This window comes from Alnus glutinosa, chromosome 8 (assembly GCF_958979055.1).
Source record: "Alnus glutinosa chromosome 8, dhAlnGlut1.1, whole genome shotgun sequence".
In the NCBI taxonomy this organism is placed as follows: domain Eukaryota; kingdom Viridiplantae; phylum Streptophyta; class Magnoliopsida; order Fagales; family Betulaceae; genus Alnus; species Alnus glutinosa.
Window position 1 is genome coordinate 16,380,736 of NC_084893.1, and position 23,230 is coordinate 16,403,965.

General features: G+C 36.6%; 1 protein-coding gene across 1 annotated transcript; it reads right to left on the minus strand.

Moving 5' to 3' along the window:
* Positions 1-4,433: 4,433 nt before the first annotated feature.
* On the minus strand, positions 4,434-8,468 carry LOC133876163 (zinc finger BED domain-containing protein RICESLEEPER 2-like). Its single transcript, XM_062314448.1, has 3 exons — positions 8,262-8,468; positions 5,293-6,531; positions 4,434-4,475 (listed from the first exon to the last, which is right to left on the minus strand). The coding sequence occupies exons 1-3, from the start codon at positions 8,466-8,468 to the stop codon at positions 4,434-4,436; spliced, it is 1,488 nt and encodes a 495-aa protein (XP_062170432.1).
* Between the last annotated feature and the right edge of the window lie 14,762 nt (positions 8,469-23,230).

The window sequence follows — 23,230 nt, forward strand, 5'->3', positions numbered from 1 at the left end:
AGAGGAGGACGACGGTCATGGTGAGGAGGAGCGTGTAGGCCGTGATCTGGTGGAGTATAGTAGATCTAAGTTTAAAAACGCCGACCTTTAATCCACAGAAACTTCGGCCAAGTACACGATGGGTAGCACGGTAGACAGTGAAGGAGATCCAGGAGATCTGTGTTGAGAGGTAGATAATAAAGGATAAGACTAAGGCAAGCTCCAGCAATGCAAAAGCTGGAGTAAGTTTTAGCAAGATAAAGGCTGGAGCTAGCTCCAGCAGGATAAGGGCCTCAGCAGAGGCGGAAGCATGGGAAGTGAGAGGGGAAGAAGAAGGAAAAAAGGAAGAGAATGGGGAGGGAAGCACAGAGCTTCCCTCCCATGGCTTTTGGTTCAGAGGTTTAGTCAGGAGAGAGAACAGAGAATAGAGAAGAGAAAGTTTGATCGGCAATCCACTAAAGCTTGGCGCTTGTCATTAAGTATAACCTTTGGACTCCCGATTTTCGCATAGTCTCCATGGGCACGCCTATCTCTACGACGTGACCCTTAGATTCCCGGATCCTATGTACACAGGTATTATTTAAGGCACGACCTTTGGGGTCCCGGGGAAGGTTCTATATAAACTTTCCTCGTTTTCCCTTTCATTTCACTTCTCACTTTGCATTCTCATTTCTCTCTCACTTTCTCACTTCTCTCTAGCTTCCTCAATTTTCTGGTTCTCTTTTCTCTTACTCCGGCAATATCATGTCTTCCTCTCTCTCCGATGGATCCCCATCCTACTCCCAAGATCCTACTCCGGATCTCCCATCCGAGGACGAGGAGGTTCTTCAACCCGGGGTGGCGGCGCAAGGTCTTGTGCAACCGAATGAGGTGGCTCTGGGTCCTGTAGCTCATAGGTTTCGTCATTTGGAGACTCATAATGAGCCGAAGCACTTGGTCATGGATGAGCCCATACTCCGGCACAACTCTTTCGTCGAAATGCATTTTCAAGACCCGGTCTCTTGAACCTTCGACGGTGGTGAGGTCTGTCTCTACGAGAGGACGTTTATGGCGAGACTACACCTTCCTTTTCCCCTATAGCCCGGGAGCTGTTGAACTTCCTTGGGGTTGCTCCGAGTCAGATTCGGCCAAATGGGTGGAGGCACTTCTTTGCTTCATATCTTTTATGGCCCACCATTTTAGAGGGATGTCGGATGTCTGTTCGTGAATTCTTCAATATCTACCGCCCTACCACATATGCCGACGGGGTCGTGGGCTTCATTGTCCGCCAAGTTCCCATATTCATTTGGTTGCATGGTAACTATTCCAACAACAAGGAATGGCCTACCGAATTCTTCTACGTCTCGGGAGAATGGGAGTCTCTCGCAACCAAGACCCTCCTGGTTGATCAAAGGATCTCTCGAGAATGGAGGCCCCTCGAAAACAATTGTAAGTATCCTTTCCTGAACTTTTTTTTTTTTACTTGCTTTTATATCTGTTTAACCCCCCCCCCCCCCCCCCCCCCTTTCTTTTTTCAGGGAGGGAACCCCCCGAGCTCAACAGAATTGAAGTCGAAAGGGTTGCTGAAATGATCATATTTTCCCTGCTGGAGAAGAATTTTGATAAGATTAACTTCGACAAGATTGTTACTGATCCCAACATGAGGGAGTACCTCGGGTACGATATTCCCAAGGGGAGAGTCCCTTTGGATTAGAAAGGAAGGATTAAGAAGGCTTCAGATAGGGTGCCTCCTACCCGAACCATTCCTAAGAGGGTACCAGGCAGACGGGCCCCAAGCAAGAAGAATGATAGGAAGCCTTCAAAGGCTACCCCTAAATGAGATGCCCCGAACAAGGGGAAAGGGAAGATGCCCGAGACTTCAACGCGGCCTATTCTTGAGCCTATTGTGGAAGCCATACCTAAGGTAACAATGGCTCCAGGTCTAAGCTCTGAAAACCATCCGGGCGCTATTCAAAGTGATTCCGGCATGCCAAAGAAGTCCCCACGTCCGGGCATTAAACTGATGGGTGACGCCATCAGATCCGGGGGTGGTAGCTCCAACAACAATGGTAGGACGATTTAAACCATGGCTTGGAAGAGAACTTGCACTTCTGAAAAAGGGTACGGTACATGCAATGAGGTTTTGAAAAGGCCTAGGCATTCCGAGATCTCTCAACATTTGAGGGATATTTTGGCAGACTCACAAGCCTCCTACGTCCATCCGAAGATCCCCATTCCATCTTGTAGTGTAGTGGTCGATGAAGAATCATCAGACCAAGGGGAAGCCGACCCCGTGGATGCTGTGCATGTCTCGGATGAGTCTGAGACTGAAGACATAGAGGTTGACCATCTCATCAAAAGGGTGAGAGCGGATTCCACTCAGTCTTCTTTAGGAGCCGAACCCTTCCCCCCTCCGCCATCTTTGGGAGCGGAGCCTTACACGCTCCATCGTCTTCGAGAGTGGTTCCCATCGGGTTTATTCCCAAAACTCCCCAAACTCCTTTTGCAGAAGAGCTGAGGAGTCATTCTTTTGTCTCGGATATGATGGGCAATACTCCCCTTGCCGGGCCTCGTCCTTTTACTCCATTCGGAGGCGGGCCCTCGAGTTCTGTAAATCCATTCAGAGCTGGACCCTTGGGTTCTGCAAATCCTCCCGAGATGAGTAATTCTGAGAGGAAGGTACCAATCAAGTCCCTTGGGGACGGCTTAATCAATTGCGCTCTCGAAACTCTTAGGGCTGTAATTCTAGAAGACTTTTTCCAAGGAAGTGGGGTTAGTGGGACACCTCCTGAGAGATCCGTTGACGTCTTGGTTCATCAACAGATCTCGATATGAAAAGTTATCTTGATTTTTCCATTCTTTCTTTTATCACATGGATTCTTCTTAACTTTTTCTTTTTTCAACATGCGGTCAAGCTGGTGGCTCTATATGATCAGCAACTTGAATACCTTTACAGCTATCCTTAAGAGATGACGCAGCTGAGAGATAAAGCGAGGAGTCTGGAATACGAAGCTTCTCAACTGAGGAACTTGGAAACCGAGGTGGAGAAGCTCAAGAGTCTGTAGGCAGAACGAGACCACGAGCTCGCGGAGAGAGGGTCTTGCAGAGGAGAAGGCTGCTTCTAGTGATCGGTTGACCGCCCAATTAGAGGAACGGTCTCAAAAGTTGTCTGAGTTACAGACTCGGCTAGATGACACTAAAGATAGTTGTGGTGCCCTCTTGGCTGGCAAAGCTATTCTGCAATCCGACTTGCATGTTGCTGAGGAGACTCAGGGTTGCTCACAAAGAAATTGGAGAAGGACAAGAGCCAGGGAAGGAGGTTTAAGAAGAAATGTCAATATTACAAGTTGAAAGTCACTCAATACTTGAAACAACTTTCTTTCCTTCCTTGGCTTCGTGATTAGATTTGGGCTCACGGCTTTCACTAGGGGTTCGAAAGCTTCCGAGTGCTTGTCTTGAACCCTTAGTTAGTCCGATTTTAAGTTGAGACCATATATGCTGTGGACAATCTAAATCTCCCAGAGTCGGCTACCACCGAGCTCTATGACATGGGGAGAGATTTGTTTCCTGACGCTCCAGGGTGGGGGCAACGCACTAGTTACCCAAAGGACCCAGAGTTGCCTTCTGTTCTCTCAGATGTACACGGGACCTCCTCCAACAGAAGGGCTTCCAATGACTCAAGTGACTCTTAGTTTTTGACTTCTTAATAGTGTTTTCCTTTGTTGTATGAGAAAGATTTTTGTAATGAATGGAAAAAAAAAATCAAAATCAAAATCAAAATCAAAATTAAAATCAAAATCAATCATATGAAAAATTGTCTGTCTTTGTCTATCTTTATTTACTATCTGTGTTATTCCCTATGGTACCCCCCGTTACCAAATTTAAACTAAGTTTAAGTTTGGTAATTTGAGAGACACATAGCCCCTCTATTTCTGCACTTAGCATGTATGAGAAAGATTTTTGTAATGAATGGAAAAAAAAAATCAAAATCAAAATCAAAATCAAAATTAAAATCAAAATCAATCATATGAAAAATTGTCTGTCTTTGTCTATCTTTATTTACTATCTGTGTTATTCCCTATGGTACCCACCATTACCAAATTTAAACTAAGTTTAAGTTTGGTAATTTGAGAGACACATAGCCCCTCTATTTCTGCACTTAGCATGTATTTAGGGGTGTAAACGAGCTGATCCTGAGCAGGTATTGCCTGTCCGGGATCGGCACGTTTAAATAACAGTAAAGCTCGAGCTCGAGTTCGACACGAGCTGAATAATCTTGTGCGAGACTGGCTTGCGTAGGAAAATATATTGTCTGAGCTCGAGCTTGAGCTCGACCATTTTGGTCAATCCCGAGCTCGAGTACTCGGCTCGAGCTTGGCCCATTTCACAATTCAAAATTATTAACTTTAGCATTAAAAAAAGTTAAATCACGAAATTTCAAATAATGTGCAAATTGCACGTATTAGGATTTTGCATTAAGCAATTGCCAATGAATCTAAAATCTGAATACAATTCAACTACAGAAATAAAATAAAATTACATTTAAACAAATACAAACAGAAATATAAGAAATTACAATTACAAGTGTAATTGGAAAGGTATAATAATAATGTTTAATTCCTTTGTATGTTCTCCAATAAAACCTGTTGTAACACACTTAAAAAAAAAAAATTAAGTTAATTTTAACTCCCTTGCATTAGTTACACAAGTTCTATGTACTTGGTAAAAATGTCAAGGGAGGTTAAATAATAACACAAATTAATGTGCATAAATCATTAAATAATAAATTATACATTACCTTAAATCTGCTCCCAAATAAAATATGTAAACTGCAACACACTAAAAAAAGTTAAATTAAATTTAACTCCCTTGCATTACTTACACAAGTTCTATGTACTTGGTAAAAATGCCAAGAGAGGTTAAATATATCACAAGTTAATGTGCATAAATCATTAAATAATAAATCATACATTACCTTAAGTCTTCATGTCTTGATGAAAATAATATTATACAAGATCTTCAACAAAATAACATAGTCCAACTATCCCACATAGTCCTCAAACCAAATATATAGTTATATAACTTATATCACAACATTTCCAAAAAAAAAAAAAAAAGAGGCAAAGAACACTGACAATCAAATTGCCTCTGGCAAAGTTATCTCCACTTCCCCTTCATTTTGTTCCCCCTAAGATAAAAAAAAAAAAAAAAAAAAAAAAAAAAAAAAAAAAAAAAAAAAAAAAAAATTAAAAATATAAGTTATTAGTACAATATAAAAGTAAAATTACATTAACAAACACTATTAGAATATATAAAAATAAAACAAAAACATACCTCACACTTCTTTTTAAGCCCATACATTGATTTGACCCAATCAGCCCCAAGTAATAACTTCTGAACTGTCTCAGTTGATAATGATGCTCGATGTGGATCAATAACCCTTCCTCCGGCACTAAATGTAGACTCTGAAGTTACAGTAGTAATCGGTGTTGACAAAATATCTTTGGCCACTTTAAACAAAACATTATACTTTAGAGTATTCGCTTTCCACCAATCCAAGGCATTAAATTCGATGCTCTTGTTAGGTATGTATAGACCCTCCTCGAGATATATTTCTAATTCTGATTTCACAGGTTGAAGCACTATTTCAGCACTTTTGAGGAATGACTTCCAAATTTCCACACCACCCTCCTCATCATCAACTGCACAGACTGAATGATTACTTGAAGAGCTTTCTTGAACTTGACTTGCAAGATCCTGTTCCATAAGATTTAAATTATGTTCATGAAGATACACATCATATATCTCTTTCAAAATGCTTTGAACATATTCAATATTCTTCGTAGCTTCATCCTCTTGATAAATCTTTAGAAAGCAAAATCGTATGAACACCAACTTAAACCTTGGGTCCAAAATTGCCGCAATTGCCATCAATAATTTGCATTCGCCCCAGTATTTATCAAACTTGGCTTTCATTCGATGTGTCATAGATTTGATGTAGTCATTTTCATCATCACATTTCTTAATTAGAACCTCTTTCATTCGCCAAATTTCAAGAAGGAATAAATTTGATGTTGGATAGTCACTACCAGATACAATCTTGGTTACTCGGTTGAAGACCCCCAAAAGTTCACAGACAGATTTAACTTTATCCCAATCTTCATGCGATGGCACCCAACTAAATTGATGATCGTTGTATCCATACATAGAAAATACATCCTTAAACTCATATGCAGCTGATAACATCAAATATGTACTATTCCAACGAGTAGGTACGACCAAAAATAGCTTCTTAGATGACAAATGCAAGTTCTTTGCAGTTTCAGTAAATTGCTTTAACCTTCCCTCTGATGCTATCAAGAATTTAATTTTGTCCCTCACACAATCAACAATATCTCCAATCTCGCCAAGACCATCCTGAACCATCAAATTAGTTATGTGTGCACAACAACGCACATGAAACAACTTGCCCCCAACAACAAGCGATTTTCTCATATTAAAAACATCTCTCAAGTGCCTCAATGCTACATCATTTGCCTTGGCATTGTCTACAGTAATTGAACAAACTTTACTCTGAATACCCCAGTCTCTAAAACATTTATGAAGTGCATCAGTGATGAGTGCCAAAAAGTGTATATTTGGACCCCTTAATTTACATTAGTTAAACCTTTAGCTTTATTACTTTCTGATGTTTTGTTTAGTTTTGGTGATTTTACGTTTTTGCAGGACATAAAGAGAAAAATGGTTATTTTCAAGTGAAAATGCATAAAAGCTGGAGATTTGGAATTGCTGTGAAGTCGATCGATCGAATCTCAAGTTCGATCGATCGAAATTTTCCCGATGTCGATCGATCGATTATAAAATCGATCAATCGAATTTATGCGGAGCTGGAATTTCAGAAACCCTAGCTAACTCTATAAATACCATTCTTTTCTCATTTTTAGGAGAAGAGCCGCGGAGGAGGCTGCTTAGGAGTGCCATAGGGGCCGATTTCACTGTATCTTAGGGTTTTTGGGTCGATTTTGACCTAGAACTTCAATCTTTTGTAAGTTTATTCATTTTTAATGCATTCTTGTAGTTTATTTATGCTTTCTTTGTTCATGTCTATCTAATACTTTCATCTAGGGTTGAGGATAAAACCTCACCAGTAAATAGAAACTGAGTTTCATGCTTGTTGATGCTATTTGAGTTTATGGGCTTGATTTGTCATTGTTCTATTTCGGTTTTTGAGATTATTTTTGGATATCTCTTGTGATTTCCGGATACAAGTGATGATTTGATATAGTTTCATTAAATTGATGGCTTGGGTTTTCATGTATGTTGGATATTCATTGTGTTTCATTCTATGGATACATTTGATGATTTAGTTGAAACTAGATATCTTTTGTGATTTGTGGAAGAATGGATTCATTGAATGATTTAAACTATTTTTGAAGCAAAAGTAGAACATACCTGAGATTTACATTTGAAAACCTCAAAATATGTGTGATGAGCATGAGATTAGGTTGTTGTGATTTGGTGAGTGTGGATTCCAAAACCCTAGACCCCTTTATTTTCATTATTTTTGTTTATGTTCTCTTTTATCAAAAACCCCTAAACTTGGAACTAGGTTAAAATAGGATTAGTTTGAATAGAGATTAATTTTCGCAACACAATTCCCTGTGGGATCGACCTCGCACTTGCAAAACGCTATATTGCAAACGATTCGTGCACTTGCGAGTACTTTAAAATTTGCACAACAATCAGCAATAAGAAGTCCAGAGTGTGGAGGCGGAATATTACAAAAGTTCAACACATGCCTATTTAATCGCCATTCAGAATCTATAAAATGCCATGTCACAACCATATAAGAAACTTTTTGATAAGAAATCCATATGTCAGTTGTGATATTAACTTTGGTGACCCGATTCAATAAAGCTTTCACCTTCTTCTTCTCAAATTCATAAGTGGCAAAGCAAAGACTGTCAGCGGTAGCTCGAGAAATTTTTTTCCAATGCGGTGTACAAGCTTTCATAAATTTATTAAACAACACATGCTCCACCATTCTAAAAGGATATTCATGATACAAGATCATGTGAGCTAAGAGTTCTCTCACCTTACTTTCATCAAACTAAAAATTTGAAATAATGCCTACACCACCAGACTCATTACCCTCAACTGACAAAACCTTCTGTTTCTTCTTTGAACCTACGTACTTCAAACACGACTCCAAGTGTCTACCCAATGTAGATGTACAACTTGATTTTGATATAGTGAATTTACTCTTACACCATTTACATTGATTTTTTTTTTACACCACCGACCTCAACTTGCTCAAAATGATTCCACACAGTAGAAGTCTTTCTCCTAGGCTTTCTCTTATATACATTCTTTTCATTTGGATCCTCATCAATAGCAGTATCTTGAACCAACTCAATGGTTGCTTCAACAGTTGCACCATGACTAATTTCAAGAGAATCCTCATTCTCATACTCTTCAATTGGCTCAAGTTCATGCGAATCACTCTCCATGCCTTTAATTTTTAAATTTTATATTAGATATTGTTATGAAAAAATAAAAAACAAGTATTCAAAACTTCAAGCTTGAGTTGCCGTCTGAATTTTTAATTTAAGAGTAGAATTTAAGTTTGCATATCATATGATTCATGTGAATTAAAAACCTATCAACTTTTAGAATTTTAATCTCTACCCATTTTTGTTTAAAAAAAAAAAAAGATTGTTCATTGCTTTTTGTTAATTGCTAAAATAAGGAATTTCAAATCTGTACAATTTTTCATATTTAAGTTTTGTTAATAGTTTTTAAGGATATTTTTGCCCAATTTTTTTTATTTGTTCATCTTTTTGTTCATTTTTTTTTTTTTTAATTGCTAAGGAATTTCAAATTTTTCATATTCAAGTTTTGTAATTAAAAAACTGTATAACTTTTAAGATTATAGTTTCTGCCCCTATTTTTTTTTTAAAAAAAAAACAGATTGTTCATTTTTATAAAATTGCTAAGGCATTTTAAATTTTTAATATTCAAGTTTTGTAATTAAAAAACTGTCTAACTTTTAAGATTATAGTTTCTGCCCCTATTTTTTTTAAAAAAAAAAAACTGATTGTTCATTTTTTTTTTAAATTGCCAAGGAATTTCAAATTTTTCATATTCAAGTTTTGTAATTAAAAAACTGTTTAACTTTTAAGATTATAGTTTCTGCCCCTATTTAAAAAAAAAAAAAAAACAGATTGTTCATTTTTTTTTTTTAAATTGCTAATGAATTTTAAATTTTTCATATTCAAGTTTTGTAATTAAAAAACTGTCTAACTTTTAAGATTATAGTTTCTGCTCATATTTTTTTTTAAAAAAAACAGATTGTTCATTTTTTTTTTAAATTGCTAAGGAATTTTAAATTTTTCATATTCAAGTTTTGTAATTAAAAAACTGTCTAACTTTTAAGATTATAGTTTCTGCCCCTATTTTTTTTAAAAAAAAAAAAAAAACAGATTGTTCATTTTTTTTAAAATTGCTAAGGAATTTTAAATTTTTCATATTCAAGTTTTATAATTAAAAAACTGTCTAACTTTTAGGATTATAGTTTCTGCCCATATTTAAAAAAAAAAAAAAAAAAAAAAAAATAGATTGTTCATTTTTTTAAAATTGCTAAGGAATTTTAAATTTTTCATATTCAAGTTTTGTAATTAAAAAACTTTCTAACTTTTAAGATTATAGTTTCTGCCCCTATTTTTTTTTTTTTTTTTTTTTAAAAAAAGAGATTGTTCATTTTCTTTTTTAATTGCTAAGGAATTTCAAATATTTCATATTTAAGTTTTGTAATTAAAAAACTGTCAACTTTGGGAATTCTAACTTCTGCCCCCTCCCCCCCCCTTTTTAAATCTTTAATTATTTTTTTTTAATTGCTACAGAATTTCAAATCTACACTACTTTTCATACTTAAGATTTGTTTAAGGATGTTGAGATCTACCTAGTTTTTTCCACAATTTTTATTTGTTCATCTTTAAGTTCATTAATCATAAATAAAACAGAACAAACATATGATTCATGTGAATTAAAAAACTATCAACTTTTAATTTTTCAGTTCATATTCTTTTAAGGATTCTAATCTCTACTCATTTTTTTTTTTTCTTAAAATTGATAGTTTATGTTTTTTTTGTTATCTGCACAATTTTTTATATTTAAATTTTGTTCATAATTTTTCAAGGATATTAAGATCTGCCTAGTATTTTGACAATTCTTTTTTGTTCATCTTTTTGTTCTTTATTTATAAATAAAACAGATCTCAGCATTATATAATCAGAAGATTTAGAACATATATTTCTAAATTCTAAACATTGTGAGAATTTTATAAGTATTATAAACAGTTTCCAAACATAGAGCATACATTTCTAAACGTTATGAAAATTTTATAAACATTATGAACAGTTTCCAAACATAGAACATGCATTTCTAAACATTGTGAACATATTTTATAAACATTATGAACAGTTTCCAAACATTGTGAAATTTCATGAAGGATTTGTTAATCATAATCATTAGTCATAAATAAAACACAGTATTACATAACCACAACATAAATTGTTAAACATTACGAACATTTCATAGAAGGGTTTGCTAAATATAAATTTATAATCATTAATCATAACAAAAAATAACAAATAATGTAAAGAAAAAAAAAAGTGAAGCCTAAGTTGTTTATAACTTGCAAAATCAATGAGGACCTGAGGTAGTAGTCTATTAGAGGATCTAAGGCTGAACGGATGTCCCTGATTCCTGAACAATCATATGATATATCAACATTAACATTAGAAATTTAGAACTTAAAAATATTGAAAGATTAGCTACTAAGTAAAAGAAAAAAAAAATTGAATATCAGAACATGAAAATGAAATGATGAAAGAGTAGAGAACAGATGTTTGATACTTAACTAACTGAGATTTGAGTCTTGATTCTTGAGCTCTGAGGAGTTGAGCAGCTGAGTCTTTTGACTCTCTTGCTCTCAAATTTATAATTGAGATTTGAGAGCAAGAGCATCACACGCAACTCACGTAAAGTCCAGTACTCGACTACTACTACTTCAGTCAGATCAAGAGTGTTCTTGGTCGCTGGACTTGCTGCCATCGATACATGTGAGAAGAATAGAAAAAATTCACAAAAGTTGAGATTTGGCTGCGCAGTGGAAAGATGGAACATCAGATGATTTAGATAGATCGGTTTCTTTTGGTTCGATTTTCAACTACAAATGTGAAGAAACTCTAACAGATTTCAAAACTAAATCCTGTAGAAAGATAGAAGCCATTCGATCAAAAATTAAAAATAAATCAAAGGCTGAAAAACGAAGAAGAAGAACTGGATAGACGAGGGTAGTCGAGAGAGGAAACATTGCATTAAAAGCAAAGCATTAATTGTGTTCTGAACCATTAGCAACACAATAATTTCATTGCAAGTTGCCTGTGTGCAGCGTGAGAGATTGACAGAGATAGAGTGAGAATTTAAAAATAAAAACTAAGTTTGATGTCAAAGGAATTTTCAAACAAATGACCGGTTTGATTAGAATTTGTCTTCTAATTTTTTGAACAATCAACGACTTTGAGCTTCATTCGGTCAGAGGTACTGAGGAACGAGAAAGACACTATAGTTCTCAAGGACGGAAAAAATCGAGTGACCGGGGGGTTTTTTTTAAAAAAAAAAAAAATAATAACCGGTCCATGTTTCAAAATCAAAATTTAAAATTTCAAAGTTTTTTATTTTATCTATAAATAATTAAACAAAAAAAATCGTTTGGAAAATTATTCCCTATGCTCGTATACAAATAAAACCGGATCCACTTCTAATCCTAACCGTTGAGTATTATAATCAATTTCAAGATCAAAACTAAAGTCGTTGGATCTCATCTAATGAGAGTTAACACATGATAATTGTAACACCAAATAATTTCTCAGAGTAATAGTTGAGTATAGCTGTAATCAATTATTTCAAAATGAACAGCTTAGATTCACGCTTGATTTGGCTTGGACAATCGGACGACCTAGAAAAATCTAGAAGATTGAAGCGTCACGCGTGTGTCTTGGCAACTGGAGCGTCAACTCGTCAGGCGTCAAGTCCAATTTTTTTTTTTTCCTTTATCTTTAAATAAATAAATAAAAAATTGTATGAAAATTTATTCCCTACACATGCTTACAAATAAAATCGGATCTAATTCTAATCCTAACCGTTTATTATTCTAATCAATTTCAAGATCAAAATCTAAGTCGTTGGATCTTATCTAATGAGAAGTAACACGTGATATTTGCAACACCATATAATTTCTCGGAGTAAATAGTTGAGTATAGTTGTAGCCCATTATCTCAAAATGAACAGCTCAGATTCACCCTTGATTTGGCTTGGATGAACGGACAATCTATAAAAATCACGAAGATTGAAGCATTACATGTGTCAGCGTCTCATGGTCTTGGCCTCGGCAACTACAGCTTCGTCACTTGTCCGGCATCAGGTCAGGGCCGTCAGGCGAGGTAAGTTAGGTAATTATTACCTAGTTCTTAGTGGACCGTAGTTGTTATTATTACCATTTTAATGCTTAATTGGCTTAGGGAACTGTTATCATTTGGTGAAAATCGGCTACACATGGGCAAACTTGCAGACTACAGTAATTTTATTATAAACGGTCACGATGTAGTGTAGCTGAATCAGTGTTGAAATCAGTTTTTGATGATTAAATTTAAGTCGTTGGATCAAATAAATTACTGTGTGAGAAACACTGTATAAATTGTTATATAATTCATAATTTCATGCGATAAAGCCACAGAGCTTTAATCCACAATGTAAAAACGCATCGTTTCATTTCTATCAAATATGTACAAAACGTAATGTTTCAATTTACCCTTTTTTTTTAAAAAAAAAAAAAAAAAAAACAAACAAACAACGTTTCAACTTTAAAACACAACGTTTAAAAAAATTAAAAAATTTAAAAAAAAAAAAAAATGCATCCGACTCACACTGGCACATCACATACTGCCTTTTGGCCCTTTTTTTAAAATAAAAATATTTTCTAAATTTTTATTAAGAGTAATTTTTATTTTTATTTTTGCGCAAATGGAAAACATTGGAACTCCGGTAATAATTTGAGGAGACATTGAACAAATTAAAAATAATGGTTATAATTTAAAAAATCGTATATAATATAAAGTACTACTCAATAATTCCACAATATATTAATTTAATTGTATGGTTTATTCCTCAAGTAAAATAGATGAAATGACAATAAAAGCTTTTCCATATAAAGTTAGCATAAAAAAATAAATTTAAGGTAAAAAAAACTTTTGTTTGTAATTTAATTTTTATTTATATATTAGTGATTGATAACAATTTTATAAAAATGACGTCGTATGGAGAATAGGAAAACTGAAATTCATAAAATAAAAATTTTATTATTTTAAAAATATTGACGAATTATAAAAGAAGATAATTAATATATATGAAAAATGAAAACTAGACAATACCACTAATGAATTATGAATATATATATCTATTATCTAATATGTTGTGAAAGTATGCATTTGGCACAGATGACAAATGCTTGTGAAGCAACAAAAATAACAAGCTCAATTGGTCTTAACTCTTGAGGGTAGGTGCTACCATGGTAAGTTGGTAGCGCCCATAATGGCGGAGCCAGGAATTCATGCTTGAGGAGGTTGAAATGAAACACGAATCTTTCAAGATTTTTTATAAATTATAATTATAAGATTGCAATACTTACATGTGATGTGGATTTAGTCAATACTTACATACTTAATAAGTTAATATAGATAGATATAAATCATATAAATTATAATGATGTTTTCATATAATCTAAGCACTATCATATGATCTCGAATAAAAAAGTATTATCAAATGATTTTTGGCATTAAAAAAACAAATTAATAGTCAATATAAAAACTAACTAACTTATATTAAGTTAAAACATTAAAAATGTCTTACAATGATAATTATTATATTATCATATGGTCATATATATATATATAATGATAATACTTTTTTTTAAAGTCGATTGATAATACTAATTATATCATATCTAACGGTTATATAGCACAATGTTAAATCATATGATCTAAATTATAATGATAATTCATAACTTGTGAATTGTGATTATAATTAATATATAAGTAATTCAAATCCTAATAACTTAATTTGGAATTGTATGAATCACATTATTATTATATATGAATAATATGATTAAGTTTCATAAGTGTCATTATATTATATGAATAATGTGAATTCATATTTATTATTTACCGTAACTTACGTATGTAATCTATATACATAGTCATTGCATCTAAATATTACTAATAATTATTAAATAATTAAAATCATAAATCATACTTATTAAGTGTATGAGTGTATCTAACTAAGTATCTAAATACTAAAGGTGCGTTTGGGTATTGAATTTTGAGAATTAGAATTGAATTCTAATTCTATTTACAAATATCGAGGTAAAAAATTGTGTTTGGATGTTGAATTTTGAGATTTAAAAATATTATATTTTAATGGTAAAAAATGATTGGAAGTTTAAAAAGTTGTGTATAATGATTGGTATTTTGAAAAGTTGTGTAAAATAATAATTTATTATATATTGATTATTTAATTAAAAAATAAATAAATAATTTTTTTAAAAAAAAAATTAAAAAAAAATTAAAAAAAAAAAATTGATGCAGGGGTGGCCGCGCGCCACCCCCAGTGGCCGGGGGAGGCCGCGCGGCCACCCCCGCTGGTCGGGGGTGACCGCGCGGACACCCCCGCTGGTCGGGGGAGGCCGCGCGGCCACCCCCGCTGTTCGGGGGTGACCGCGCGGCCACCCCCGCTGGCGCGGTGCCGCTGTTCGGGGGTGACCGCGCGGCCACCCCCACTGTTCGGGGGTGACCGCGCGGCCACCCCCAAGGGGTGGCTGCCAACCGGCAGCCACCCCTTGTGTTTTTAATTAATTATTTTTATTTTTATTTTATTTAAATTTGTATTATTTTATTATTTATATGTGGGACCCACGCGCTTTTTGGGAGACAGTTTGACTTCGCGTGGGGCCCAGCCAGTATTCAAATTTTCAGCTTAAAATTCAAACAAAATTCGGGTCAAATCCGGGTTTTTGGGCGGGTGGGTGGGTTTTAGAAAAAACCCAGATGGAATAAAATTTCATTTCTAATGCCAAACAGATCATAAACCATTATATTAGTATGAATTTGTATCTATATCATATATGACACTATGTAGCTATAATTATATATATTTATGATTATGAATTATGAATCATATCATATCACTTGATTTATGAGATTATCTATGAATCTATAATAAGTAATTAAGTATGATCATTATAAATTTATGAGTCATAAATCATAATTATTAAATTTATCATAATTCATAACTACCTACTAATAATACTAATATTATATGATCATATGATTTAAGTATTATCATACGATAGTATATTTAACATATTAACATGATCTAACAATCCGTATGTAATGATTATTAAATATTTAATGATAATACTCATAACATATAATAAAGTGATTGCATATTTTATATTTATATGTCATATGGTAGTATGGTACAATGTTATATTATTATATGATCATATAGTCCTATAAATTATAATCCTATTATATTACATGAATAATTTGATTAAGTATCTAGATTGTCATTATATCATATGACTAACAATTAATTATTGATATTATTCACTTTTACTATTTTATATACATATGACTAATTAATATATATTGACTAACAACTATTGTTATTTGTTATTTAATTTATGCTTACATAATACACATAGTATATTATTCATATATATATATATATATATATATATATACGAGTCGATCCTTATATGAGCGGGTTCATGAGCTTTAGTCAAGTTGAGCCAAGTTTATACGAGTTTGCATCGTTTAATAATCGAGTTTGATTTTCATGTTCACGAGTAGCTCATTTAATAATCGATTCGAGCACGAGTCAAGTTTATTCGAACCGATCTTGAGTAAGCTCACGAGTAGCTTAGCTCGTTTATACCCCTACATGTATTGAAGCTAAGTGTGGAAGATTTTGCCTTTTTGGGGAACCTGTTCCGGGAAACATAGCCCATGTACTTCTGTATTTAGCTTTTATCAAAGCTAGGTGGAGAAGATTGTCTTTTCGGGATCTAGGCCCGGGAAACGTAGCCCCTCTACTTCTACACTTAGCTTGAATTGAAGCTAAGTGGAGAAGATTTTGCCTTTTCGGGAACCTATCCCCGGAAACATAGCCCATTTGCTTTTGCACTTAGCTTGTATCAAAGCTAAGTGGAGAAGATTTTGCCTTTTTGGGAACCTGTCCTAGGAAACATAGCTCCTCTACTTCTGCATTTAGCTTGTCTCAAAGCTAAATGGAGAAGATGCCTTTTTTAGAACTTGTCCCAGGAAACATAGCCCCTATATTTCTGCACTTAGCTTGTATCGAAGCTAAGTGGAGAAGATTTGCCTTTATGGGAACCTGTCCCGGGAAACATAACCCCTTTACTGCGCTCTCGGTAATAAGTGACAAGCATTTGCTCCATGAATCTGAATCTATATTATCTTGAAAAAATGAAGTGTAGAATACATGATTAGGTTACATATAATACTTTCGTAGATGTTCGGCATTCCATGATCTCTGGAGCATCTTTCCGCTCGCGGATTCTAGGTGATAAGTGCCCATGCGGTGACATTCGACAACTCGGTATGGTCCTTCCCATACTGGACCTAATTTTCCCTCAGTGGGATCTTTAGTGGCCAGAGTAACCTTTCTTAAAACCCAATTGCCTAGGTCGAAAGATCTAGGCTTTACTCTCTTGTTGAAGAACTGAACGGTCTTCTCTTGATAGGCGGCTATTCGTATCCTTGCCTCTTCGCATTTTTCATGCAATAGGCCGAGATGCAAGTTTATGCCTGTGTTGTTAAGCCTGGGATTGTAGTTTTGGATTCAGAAACTAGGAGAGCCAATCTCGGCTTGAATGACTGCCTTTGTTCCAAACGCCTGAGAATATAGGGTTTCACCTGTTAAGGTTCTAGAAATGGTTTGGTAGGATCACTGTACTTCCAGGATGAATTCCACACATGCTCTTTTTTTGTCGTGAAGCATTTTGTTTAGAATCTTGATCAATATCTTGTTGGTTGCTTCCACTTGTCCGTTCGCCTGGGGATGTATCAACGAGAAAAGTAATTTCTAATTCTTAACTCGGCACACCATTTTCGGAATGGATCGTAATCGAATTGTTTGCTGTTGTTGGTGACAAATGCATAAGGTACTCCCTATCGACAAACCACTAACTTCCACAAGAAAACTTTGATTGTCCCAGTCGTAATGGTTGTCAGGGGTTCCACTTCTGCTCATTTGGTGAAATAGTCCACAACAACTACTAGAAATTGGCAATTTTCCTTTCCTAGGGGCATGGGCCCGAAAATATCGACTCCCCATTGAGTGAAGGGCCAGGGTGAAGATATTGAACTTAATTCTTTTGGTGGGCTCTTGTCGGTTCTTGCAACTCTCTGACACTTGTCGTAGTGTTTCACCATCTCAGATGAGTCCCGGTTCATTGTCGGCCAGTAATATCTAGCCCTGACTACCTTGTGTGCTAACATCCAACCCCCCAAATGGCTACCACAGACTCATTCATGTATTTCCTTCAATAAGTACTCTACCTCGGATTTCAAGAGGCATTTTAGGAGAGGCAAGGTATAACCTCTGTGGTATAAGGTATTCCCGACCATGGTGAAGCGAGCCAATTGCTTTCTGACTTTCCGGTACTCTTTCTTGTCTTCGGGTGGCTTTCCATTCTTTAAATATCAAATGATATCCATGGCCCAACTGGGGTCGCCATACGTATCTTCAATTTGCATTTCTTCCTCAGTGCCAATTATTGACAATTGGGTTAGGACTCTTACATTCTGTTTCGAGGCATCAATTTCTTGATATGTCCCTGGTCCTAGCCGGGCCAATGAATCGGATCGGGTATTATCATTTCTCGGGATTTGAGTGATCACCATCTTGTCCAACTGAGTTTGGAAGCTCTTCACCTTGGCCAAATATTTTATCATTTTGTTGTATCGGGCTTCAAACTCTCCTTGTGTGTGGCCTAATACAACTTGTGAGTCGCTTCGGATCTCAAGATTTTTTATCCCTAGTTCTTTGGCCATTCCGAGTCCTGCCAGAACCGCTTCATATTCAGCTACATTGTTGGTAGTCCCAAAAGCCAGTTTTATTGCCATTGTAACCTCATCGCCTTCCAGGCTGATTAAAACAACGCCCACCCCATTGCTTGTGCGGGTGATGATCCATCCACGTAGGCTATCCAGGTTTCGCCTCTTGGTAATTCTTCACATTCTGGGACATTACAGAATTCCACAAGAAAGTCTGCCAAGGTTTGCCCTTTGATTTCTGTCCTCGGGTGAAATTCAATGTTGAATTCCCCGAGCTCGATCGCCCAGTTGACTAACCTTCCCAAGAGGTCAGGTTTTTCTAACACTTTCTTCATGGATACTCGGTAAGGACTTTGATGGCGTGTGCTTGAAAATACGGTCTCAACATCTGAGCGAATACAATCAAGGCAAATGCCAGCTTCTCTATTCGAAGGTATCTTTCTTCACCTCCATGTAATGACCCGCTAGTAAAGTAAACTGACTTCTGGGTCCCAGCTTCTTCTCTGATTAGTGTTGATCTCACAGCCGAGGTGATGTAGCCAAATAAAGGTAGAGGATCTCTCCCTCAATTGCTCGACTCAGCAGTGGTGGGTTGGTTAAATATTCTTTTAACTGGTTGAAAGCCTCTTTACACTCATCATTCCAGAAAAATGTTTTTCTAAGGATCTTGAAGAAAGGCAAACATTGGTCGGTTGACCGGGAGATAAAGCGGTTTAAGGCCGTTATTCTCCCTGTAAGTTGTTGCAGTTGCTTTGTTGTCCAGGGAGCTTGCATGTCCAGCACGGCACTAACCTTCTCGGGATTGACTTCTATTCCTCTTTGTGAGACCATGAATCCCAAGAATTTACCCAAGGACACCCTAAAAGCGCATTTGGTTGGGTTCAACTTCATCTTGTAACTCCTTAGCCTGTTGAAGGTTTCTTCAAGATCTTCTATGTGGCTTGATGCGTGTATGCTTTTAACCAGCATGTCGTCAACATAATCTTCCACATTCCTTATGATAAGCTTCGAATATTTCACATTCAAGCCCCTTAACTTGCATATGTTAATTTCTTAGCATTGTTATTTGTTTGATTTTGTGTTGTTCTAATGTTTTCAGGTTTTAAATAAAGATACAATTAATTCCATTGATTTTGGGCTTAAAGCATACTTTGAGAAGACCTTGAAGATATTGGTAAGCTTAACCAATCATAATAGAAGACTTGTATGATGTGGTTAAGTTTAATCAAATCAAGTGAAGGATTAAATTGGAATTTCTCCACTAAGAGTCAAAATCGGATTGGGTTCAAATTTGGATTCTGCATATGTCTCAATATTTTAATCATAACTTTTTGATCAAATATCAGATTGCAATGAAATTGGTGGCGTTGGAAAGCTAATAAACAATGAAACAAATATGTCAGAAATATATTTTCCCTAATTCAGACGTTTACTATGCCAAAATCATCCTGCAATAAAATACTACAATTCTGGACGAATTTGGAATCCTTTTATTACTTGGATTGAAGTTTCAATCTCATACTTGGACAAGAAGACTCAAGAGACGATTTTACTGGAATTCCAAGAGCTTCTAGGCCTCTCCGAGTCTCTATAAATAGACCCATAAGCTTCAAGAGAAGGTGTGCTTGTGCTTAGCTTTAGACAGAAAATTCTTCTTGGAGGCTTGACAAGCTGAAGAGGAGAAAAAAAAACATGGCAGGAGGCCATCCCAGCACCACGATGAGCAGCTAAATTCCTAATAGGGTGTTGATGTAGCCCTTTCCAAGTAACAATGGTTTAATTGTATTTTAATTTGGTATTTTCTATATGCATGATGGTTGTATAACTGTGAGAATTGATCTTAATATTTATATTCAATCATTATGAATTTCTTATCTTGTCTTAGAAAGTCTTTTATATTGATTGAACTCAATCCTTCATATTTTTTGTGATTATGTAAATGATTGTTATACAACGGTTTTAATTGATATATGATCAAGAGGGTTAGATAGACTATACCTAGGAAAGTTTAGTGTAATTTAGTGTAATTTAAGTAGACAGTTCGTACCAACCGAAGATGGGTTATACTATTCAATTGATTGTGTGTATCCTATTAAAGACGTAGCTAATCCATGTCTAGGGAAGACGGGTCGTACCGCATCTTAGAGGTTAGGTGGACGGTTTGTGCCAACCGAAGATGAATTATATTTATTCTTTATAAGTAATTTCTTGACTACTCGAGTGAGACAAGCCCTATATCATGCATAGCATGAATTTTCCTTGTTAATTTATAATTGACCATTATTATGCGGTGAGTGGTGAAATCAATCCCCTATTCTTTATCTCATTACTCTAATATTTATTTTTATGTCTTTAGTTTTATGCATTTAACTTAGTTATAAACAAAACCAAATCAAACATATTTTAAATTAAGTTATATTTAATCTTGAAAAACTTGATACCAATTCCTACGCAGTCCTTGAGGTTCGACACCCTCAACATAGCCCTATCCTACAAGGATTCGTACTATTGCGAGTGGTAATTTTATTATTGATATTTTTGTACACAAATCGACCACATTACCTTTTGATAGGTAGCCTCTGCATTTTTCAAACCGAAAGGCATCATCTTATAGCAATACAGTCCCCGATCGGTGACAAAGGAAGTTTTCTCCTGATCAACTGTGTGCATGTGAATCTGATTGTACCTTGAAAAAGCATCCATGAAAGTAAAGAGCTCATGTCCTGAGGTGGGAATCGACAAGTAGATCCATCCAAAGAAGAGGAAAGCTATCCTTAGGACATGCTTTGTTTAGGTTGGTGAAGTCGACACACATCCTCTATTTGCCGTTTGCTTTTTTCACTAGCACAAGATTTGCCAACCAGTTGGGATAATCTACTTCTCGGATGAACCCGCCCTGAAGGAGCTTCTCAACTTCTTCTGATATCGCTTGATTCCTCTCGGGAGCAAAGCTTCTTCTTATTTGTTTGACTGATCGGTGGCTCGGGTCAACATTCAACCTATGAACTAACTCCGAGGGGTCAATGCCTGGCATGTCTTCATGGCTCCAGGCAAATATATCTTCATTACGTCGGAGGAATGCAGCCAAGGATTCTTTGATTGATGGAGGCAATTGAGATCCTACTCTTATTTTTCTTTCCGAGCTTCCAATCTCAAATTCCTCTATTTCCTCGACCGGTTCTCCCGACTGTGATTGCTACTTCTCATCTCTTCTTGTTTTGACCCTAGGAGTTGTTTTCCCAGGAACATCTTTCAGCATGGTATTGTAGCATTCATGTGCTACCCACTGGTCTCCTTTGACTTCCCCAACCCCCTCCTCAGTTGGGAACTTTATTTTCAGTGCGATGTGGAGGTAATGGCTTTTTGCTCGTTGAGAGCCGCCCTTCCGAGGATCGCATTACAAGCCGAGGGATGATCTACCAACAAGAACTTAACCATTATGGTTTTTTGTCTCGAAGGCTCTCCTGCTGTTACTAGGAGTTTGATAGAGTCGACCGGTTGGACTTCCTCTCCTGCGAACCCCATCAGGGGATATCTGGCCGGGACAATTTTATCGCGGCTTATATCCATGTACATGAAGGCTGGCCAACACAGGATGTGAGCCGAACTTCCGTTATCCACCAATATACGATGGATGTTGTGGTTGGTGATGGTCAACGTGATGACTAGGGCATCAGTGTGGGGAAGGGACACTCCCGCGTAATCTTCACCAGAAAACCCCACAACCAGGGTCTCCTTCTTCCGTGATTTGGGAGGTTTATTGACTAAGGCTGAGCACGGAGAGGACCGGGGCAGATTTTTGCCATTTTGGCCCCCTCCCTCGCACACTCCAGGTGCCAAAAATCCTACCTGTGGCCTAGCTTGTGAACAGTGTAGCAGCAGGGTCGCCGGGGGGGTGGGGGGGCGGGGTGGTTTCTACGGGGGCTGGTTGTGCGGGGCGGGGTAGGGGCAATTTGTGCATGACTTGTGAAGAAACTTACAAACGAAGCAAATTAGAGCAGTTGAAGAAACTCACTTTCTCTCCTTCGAAGCCATGGAGACCGTTCACCGCAAACTGCTGCTCAGCCGAAGCCTAGACAATTCTTGGCAACTTCAGTCGGCATTGGCCATCGAGGTCAGAGTTCTAAAATAACATTACCCCATTTCCTTCGTTTCGGAGACTATCGTTCTCCGATCTCAGCTGCTCTTCGTCAACACGCATCAACGAAGATCTGGCGAGTGGCGACTAGTGCAATCCTTCGAGAGGGCATGACTCCGAGGCTGAGCAGCGCAACAGATTCAAGAGTTTAGGGTTTTTAGGGTTATTTAGGTTGAGCGGTGTAGATTGGAGGGAGGGAGGGGTAAGGGATTCATGAGTTTAGGGTTTTTTAGGAGGGGTAGTTTAGGGTATTTTTTAGGTTTTTTTTTTTTTTTTTGCTTTGGGCGAGGTAGGGTGGGTATCCGAGATTTTTAAAAAGTAAAACCCGCGCCCCGCCCCGCATGAGTAGTCCAAATTGAGTCCCGTACCTACAATTTTAAGCCTAAAAATTGGCTTATTCAGGGCGGGGCGGGGCGAGTTTTGCCCATCCCTACTGTTAGCAGCAAGGACCTCCCAATTCTTCGTCCATCTAGCGTCTGCTTTCCTGTTTGAGCTAGACTTTCCACCTCATGCAAACCCCCTAGATATTGTTCGAATCTTAGCTATGACATGTTGATTTCGGGGTTCTGGTTGCCTAACGCTTCTACTCCTGCTTCATTCCCTTCGTGGCTCCTCTCTTCTTCTGTCATGCTCCCGAGGCCTATCTTCTTGATGCCTATAATTTCGAGGGGATGGAGCCCTGCGCTTATTGTCCTGAGGCGGATCATCCTGAGGTTGTTGGTCTCGTTTTTGTCTAGGTTGGGCTCGGTGCTTTGCAAGGAAAGGAAACGTACAAGCTTTCCGTTCCCAATAAATGTCTCTATCATGACCCTCAAGGCTATACAGTCTTCAGTATTGTGCCCATTCGCTTCATGAAAAGCGCAATATTTGTCCTTATTCTTGTTTGGTGGGTTCCCTGTGATCCTGGGAAGGCGGATGTAGTTGGGATCTTTCC